At 40.0% G+C, this 7,688-nt stretch overlaps 1 protein-coding gene across 1 annotated transcript in view; it reads left to right on the top strand.

Moving 5' to 3' along the window:
- The window catches only part of LOC119414812 (solute carrier family 12 member 3-like), a 31,997-nt gene that overhangs the window by 1,919 nt on the left and 22,390 nt on the right, over positions 1–7,688 (top strand). Inside the window, exons 2-7 of the mRNA XM_037681938.1 lie at positions 647–804; positions 1,327–1,434; positions 2,038–2,161; positions 2,321–2,422; positions 4,632–4,787; positions 7,619–7,688. The exon at positions 7,619–7,688 is cut by the window's right edge and continues 11 nt beyond it. Coding sequence (XP_037537866.1) covers positions 647–804; positions 1,327–1,434; positions 2,038–2,161; positions 2,321–2,422; positions 4,632–4,787; positions 7,619–7,688 — 718 coding nt within the window. The remainder of the gene's footprint in view (positions 1–646; positions 805–1,326; positions 1,435–2,037; positions 2,162–2,320; positions 2,423–4,631; positions 4,788–7,618) is intronic.

Genomic DNA, 7,688 nt, shown 5'->3' with positions numbered 1-7,688 from the left:
ATACACGGTTTATTTGTTCTTTATTTCAGACTGGATTGAAACCTCTTTGGCTAGTCTGAACAAGGTCAAGACCAAAGTTGATTTCTGCTGTCTTAAAGCTCCAATCTCAAATGTTTCCTAGCAGTTCATGCAAACACTATTTTAGAACAACTGACATCTTGATGTATGACATGATTCATTATATCAAATTGTGTGTTTTTTTGCAAATACATTGAACAGCATCTAGCTGTAACACTATGCAGCGGAGTCCATCTTGCAAAACCTGTTTCTTCTAAACTAACAGTATCCTGATGCATGCTCAACATAAACTAACAGTAGTATGTAAAATTACAGCAATGTGAAGGTTTATAAAATAGTGTTAAAAATTACTGAACCTTTTGAGAGTGAAGTTGTTTTAAGACACTAACAATTGGATTTGGTCTTGGACCCACTCAGAGTAGCCATTTTTTCCCCAAACTGTAGTTCTTAAATGGTGTTTTTATTACAAGTAAACTACTAATTGTTAATAACCCTATCAAAAAAAAAAAAAAAAAAAACAATTTACAAGGTTTTAACAGCCATTTAAAATTAAATAAAAAAAACAGATGGAACATACAAGCTGCTGTTTGTTTCCTCTGCTTAACCAGGAGTCTTCATTTTCTTCCAGGATCATGTGTAGTACGGGATGCTTCTGGGAATACAAGTGACATCCTGACTGGAAACAACACTGATGGTTGTGTGGGACTGGCATGTAGTATGGGCTGGAACTTCACAAACTGCATCCAGTCCCAATCCTGTGTGTATGGGCTAGCCAACAGTGTCAAGGTAAGGACCCATTTTCTAACAGTGCAAGATCATATATTGTAGGGTTTTCTTCAATGTTTACATAGTGTAGAGGCCAAGCCAATGCTTTAAGCCACTGAGGTGATACACCGGGGTATTGTTGACGCGTTGATTGTTACCTTGTCAGATGATTTAAAAGTCAGAGCCGTTCTTGCTCGTTTGCAGGTCATCCATTTATTCTTTACGTTTCATCTGTGTCCATTTAAAGGCAGTACATATTTCCACAACGTTTCCATCTGTTTACAACACAGGTTCATATTCAGCGGTCAAAAAACTGTTTCCCCCTTTCGGGTGGAACACCTGACTCACAAAGAAAAGGTTCCTACTATATAGACAGCTGATTACCCACGTGACCCAACATCCATTCACAAATATATTTATTTATTTATCACCTGCTCCTACACACAGATTGATCATAAAACTGTTGTAGATATTATTTTTTTTAACTTAAATAATAACTTCAGGTCATTCTTTTTCATTCTACCCAATAAATGTTCCAACCAGGTACTGGGACAGGTTTCTGGTTTCTACTATCTCATCACAGCTGGAGTCTTTGCAGCCAGCTTGTCTTCTGCTCTTGGATTCATGGTCTCTGCACCGAAGATTTTTCAAGTGAGATAGCATCGTAACAACCGGTTTCACATTTGAATAGAGCTTTGAAATAAATATGGTTTTAGTAACAGAGACAGACCAGCTATGCTGCATGGTGTGGAGACAGAAACATAGACAAAATGATAGGAGACAAAACTGGAAAAGGCAGAGCTGATGATGTTGAGGTTCTCCTCCAGAGTGACAAGTATGGATACCATTAAATGAGGTCATCAGAGGTACAGCACAGGTTGAACAACTGGGAGATAAAGTTAGAGAGTCCAGACTGAGATGGTTTGGGCATGTCCATAGGAGGAACAGTGGTTTGGACATGTCCAGAGGAGGAACAGTGGTTTGGACATGTCCAGAGGAGGGACAGTAGGGATATTGGTAGGAGGATGTTAAAAATGCAGCTTCCAGGAAAAAGACAAAGAGGAGATATGTGGATGCAGTTAGAGAGGACATGGAGGTAGTTGGAGTGAGGACAGAGGATGCAGAGGACAGAGTGAGATGGAGAAGGATGACAAACTGTTGAGAAGAATGTACCAAACAGATAAATAAAAAGTTAAACCACTTATTAATGTGTAACATCACATCTAACGTGAATATTTTTTCGGTCTTTTTTAGTGTCTGTGCAAGGACAAAATATACCCGTACATTATATTCTTTGAAAAAGGTTATGGGAAAAATAATGAGCCCCTCCGAGCATATATGCTCTGTTACCTCATTGCTGTGGCTTTTATTCTCATTGGTATGTCCAATTATATTTTTGAAAATTGTACAATTGTTTTATTTCTTTTGTATTATTTTTACAAATGTAAACCACTTTCATGAATATACTAACAATTCTCAATTTATATACACATTTTTATTTTTTCCATTTCTTTCTTCGTCTTTGTTCTCATCACAGCGGAGTTGAACACCATTGCAGCGCTAATCTCCAACTTCTTCCTGTGTGCATACGGCCTTATAAACTTCAGTTGCTTTCATGCTTCTTTAATGAATTCACCTGGTGAGTCACTCACTCCATTACTTACTTTTATTGTTTTTAATTCATTTATTAGCTGTGCAGTTCCATATCTCCTAAACAAAAACTGGATAACAGCTTTTACCGAAGATCACTTTTTCAAATTGACTGTGGTCAAATCTAGCAATATTATTCAACAAAAAGTACTATCATCTGACACTTTTATTAGGTACGCCAATATCAGAATGATAATTCTATTGGTTTAACACAGATTTTATTACTTTGTGAAAACATGCAGGGAATCACTTGTTGATAGAGGAACATTTATCTCGAGACAGTTAATTGCCAGTCTCAGTGCAACATTTTGAAAAGCACTGAAACTAAACAACACACAGCCTAGAGTCTTTATGAAGACCAGGGAAAGCCCTAGGATGCTGGACAGACTTTGTCTCTCAGTTGGCCTGGAACACCTTGGAGTCCTCCCAGAAGAGCTGGAAGAGGTGGCTGTGGAAAGAGATGTCTGGGCCTCCCTGCTCAAGCTGCTGCCTTCTGCACACTGACCTTTGGAAAAGTGTAAGATAATCGATGGATGGATGAATGGACAGCTCACAGATGGAAAAACTCAACAAGTTATAAACAATACTACAAGCCATTAATTTACTTTTGAAGCAATGGCTCATGGAAAATTTAAAGTGCTGTTTTTTTGAACTTCTTACACTGGCTAGCTGTGCTGCATTATGCTAACACTAGTCATAGACAATACTAATATTGCCATTCTTTTTTGCCAGAGCTGCTGATTGGTACATGAACTAGAACATGTAGAAATGCAAATTTACCTTTTTTTTAATTTTTATTAATTTATTTACAACACAATTTTTGCAGCCTTTCCTTGTGTAAAGTTACTGTTGCACTTCAAAATAAATAAACAAATTGTCTCTTTTTTTGTAGTTGAAGAAATCCATCCATCCATCCATTCATCCATCCATTCATCCATTATCTTCTGCTTGGTCCAGAAGCTTTGCGATGTTAAATAAGCAAAAATAGTTTAAAGAAGGTCTCAGATTTCAGCTTTCTGAAACTACAATGGAGCAATAAGTCTGATGATACTCAGTAAGTTTAAGTCAAATATACACTTTCATGCAGAGGATATCATCTGTGAACTAGGTAAACATAGACTCCATCCATCTATATATCTATCCATCAATTCATCCATTCAAAAATTATCTTCCACTTGTTCTGAAGTCAGGTCTCGGGCGCAGCAGCATGAGCAGGAAGGTCCAGAAATCTCTTTCCACTGCCACCTCTTCCAGCTCTTCTGAGAGGACTCCAAGGCGTTCCCAGGCCAACTGAAAGACATAGACTCGCCGTCGTGTCCTGGGTCTTCCCCGAGGTCTCACCCCCATCGAACATGCCCAAATATCCTCCCTAGGGAGGCGCCCAGGGAGCATCCTTACCAAATGCCTGAACCACCTCAACTGGCTCCTCTGGATGTGGAGGAGCAGCAGTTCTACTCCGAGTCTCTCCTGATAACTGATCTTCTCATCCTACCTCCTCACATTTAGAGTTGTTGGAGTCCTTGTTGCTCCATATTCTCCAGTTGCTCTTTTTAGGTCGAGGGTGAGGTTCTGCCTCAAGTGGAGGAGTTCAAGTATCTCAGGGGTTTTATTCACAAGTGAGGAAAGAATGGAGCGTGAGATTGACAGACGGATTCGTGCAGCTTCCACAGTATTGTGGACTTTGTACCAGTCCGTTGTGGTGAAGAGGGAGCTGAGCTGTAAGGTAAAGCGCTCTGTTTACCAGTTGGTCTACGTTCCTCTTACCTATGGCCACAATCTCTGGGTAGTGACTGAAAGAATGATTGTGGATACAGGCGGTTGAAATGAGTTTCCTCCGCAGCATAGCTGGACTCTCCCTTAGAGTTAGGGTTAAGAGTTTATTCTGCATATTCTAACTTCCATTTGAGTAATCCTCATGCAGTTTAAAAGCATGGAACTCCATATCCTCCAGCTTTTTGAACTTGAGAAAGCCTCCTAGTTGGAAAGTGAAATTAATTTGACAACAAAAAAGAAGTCCAGTAATTTATTTTTTTAATTTTATTTTATTTACGGGATGACCGGAAATCGACACCAGCTTACAGCTACCTTTCAGGCACCACAAAGGAGAATTGCCTCCTGCAATAATGGTTTTAATGTGTAATTTATTTAGACAAGTTGCATACTTTGCCCAATTCAGTCTTAATGGTTGTTTCTTTTAGGGTGGAGGCCAGCATTTCGCTACTACAGCAAATGGACAGGTCTGTTTGGAGCCGTGACCTCTGCGCTTCTGATGTTTCTGTTCACTTGGTGGGCTGCTCTCATCACCTTCTGTATCATCTTCTTCCTCTTCGGATACGTTTCCTACAAGAAACCCAGTGAGTCTGTAACTGGAAAACAGGCATTTAGATTTATTTGACAGTCATGACCAGATGTGCTTGATGCAAAAGCACAAGCTTGAAAAAGTCACCGGAGTCAGTAGGTAAAAAGGCGTCTTTAAAACCTTTTCAAAAGAGTGTGATGTGGAGAGTTTTAAAACTAACTGGAAAACCTCAACAATATGATGATCTTCAACAAAGACAATTAACTGACTGCATTATCTTCTCGAGGGTTTTTGGAGATCAAATAAAGTTTGGAAATGTGCCTAAAATTAACAAAATTGGGGGATGCAGTCCAGGGGCTTGTTTATCAAAGAGTGAACAGTTTTTCTCCTGAACGTTGGCATATGGAAAAACTCAGAAAAGTATGTGCACGCAGAAATATTCAGATTCATCAAATTGTGTGACAGCATGTTTCTGCTCATCTTTCCTTCATACAACCAACAAACATGGAACTGACAGCACACCTCCCCTGACATACCTCCATTTAAATCCAAATAAGTTTTCCATGTGAGGTTCTTGTATCTGCACAATCCAAGATTATTTGTAGATGAAGTAAATTTAGGATCTTAATGGAATGTAAGTCAGAGATGATCCTAAAGTAATGGGATATCAAACCATGTTTGAAACACATGTGCAAAAAGGAGTGTGTGCATCGTCGTTGGTAGTCATGAATTGAACTGGGGACAAACATCTGCCGGCTGCACATTTCTGAGTCTGAGGTGTTTCCAGCTTCATGTGTGGTTTAATAACACACCACACCAGAGGACAAGATGACTATTGATATTTAATGAAGAGCATATGGTCCTTCTTCTTCTTCTTTCAGCGTTGCCCTCTTCATGGGTCACTGCAGCGAGTCATCCTCCTCCTTCTTATTCTGTCCTCTGCATCCTCTGTCCTCACTCCAACTACCTACATGTCCTCTCTAACTGCATCTCATCTTTGTAATTTTCCTGGAAGCTGCATTTCTAACATCCTTCTACCAATATACCCACTGTCCCTCCTCTAGACATGTCCAAACCACTGCCCCTCCTCTGGACATGTCCAAACCATCTCAGTCTGGCCTCTCTAATTTTATCTCCCAGTTGGTCAACCTGTGCTGTACCTCTGATGATTTCATTCCTAATCTTGTCCATTCTTGTCACTCCTAAGGAGAACCTCAACATCATCATTTCTGCCATTTCCAGTTCTTTCTCCTGTCTTTTTGTCCATGTCTCTGTCTCCAGACCATACAACATAGCTGGTCTCACCACTATCTTGTAAACTTTTCCTTTGACCTTTGCTGACACCCTTTTATCACAAATAACTCCTGAAACTTTTCTCCATCCACTCCAACCTATCTGGACTCTCTTTTTCACCTCTTTACCACATTCCCCATTTTCCTGGACAGTGGACCCCAAGTACTTGAAGTCCTGCACCTTTATGACCTCTGCTCCTTGTAGCCTCACTGTTCCACCAGCCTCTCCCTCATTCACCCACACACTCTGTCTTACTATGGCTGACTTTCATTCCTCTTCTTTCAAGTGCATACCACCACCTCTTCAAGTTTTCTTCCACCTGTTCCCTGTTCTCACCACAGATCACAATGTCATCTGCAAACATCATAGTCCACGGGGATTCTTGCCTGACCTTATCTATTTGTCGGTTCATCACCAGAGCAAACAAGAAGGGGCTCAGAGCCGATCCTTGATGCAATCCCACCTCTACCTTTAAGCTATCTGTCACTTCTACACTTGCTGTCCTCATACATGTCCTGTACCAATCTAACACATTTTTCTGCCACTCCAGATTTCCTCATGCAATACCACACTTCCTCCCTCGGCACCCTGTCATATGCTTTTTCTAAATCCCCAAAGACATAATGGAGTTCTTTCTGACCCTCTCTGTACTCCATCAGCATCCTCAAAGAAAGATGTCATGTGTGGTACTCTTTCTTGGCATGAAACCATGCTGCTGCTGCTCACAGTCATCTCTCATCTAAGTCTAGCTTCCACAACTCTCTCCCAGATCTTCATCGTGTGGCTCATCAACTTAATTTCCCTGCAGTTGCTACAACTCTGTACATCACCCTTTTTCTTAAAAAAATGGGCACAGCACACTTCTTCTCCATTCCTCATGCATTTTGTCACCCTCAAATATGCCATTGAATTTTTGAGTCAAAAACCTCTCACTGCCATCTCCCCAAGTCATTTTCAAACCTCCACTGTGGGTCCTGAGAGGGAAAACCTCTTTTAAAAGTCGAGGAGAGACAGCCTTATTTGTAGAACCAGAATACTTCAAAGGACAAATAATTTTCTGAAGAGAAGATGGAGTCACAGGTTCAACCCTGTCAGCGACAAACACTAAGGTATCACAGTCAGGAGGTGAAATTAAGTTGTTTATGGTTCTGACTTCATCAATAAAAAAATTAGGAAAGCTTTCACACTGACACTGCTTGATTTTTGTTGTAGGTTGTATTTGTTCATTAAAAATGCAAAATTTGCTGTAAGTCATCCAAAAATCCCACAGACCACTGAATCAGCCTCACAACTTATTGCCACAGACTGATTTGATCTCATGATCCCTTTTGAAAAACAATTCTTAAAAAAATAATAATTCTAAAGATTTTGTCTGTGATGGCAGAAAATCACGCAGTGTGAACCTGACCTAAGAACAGAATATTGGGAAGACAAAGTGAATCTTTATGTGGAAACATGGTTATAAGATACAGCAGCTATTCATTTGCATTAAAATTATATTTTGACTGTAATGGAAAGTTTTAAAGAAAACTGCAACGTCTGTGTTTTAATTTACTGCATTCTTCCGTCCTAAACATTTGTCTCATGTGACAGAAATAAACTGGGGTTCATCAGTTCAAGCAGGAACATACAACATGGCTCTGTCCTATTCTGTCTCTTTGAC

The sequence above is a fragment of the Nematolebias whitei genome, chromosome 1 (assembly GCF_014905685.2).
Source record: "Nematolebias whitei isolate Nwh7 chromosome 1, NemWhi1, whole genome shotgun sequence".
Lineage (NCBI taxonomy): Eukaryota > Metazoa > Chordata > Actinopteri > Cyprinodontiformes > Rivulidae > Nematolebias > Nematolebias whitei.
This window is presented reverse-complemented; position numbering and strand designations above follow the sequence as displayed.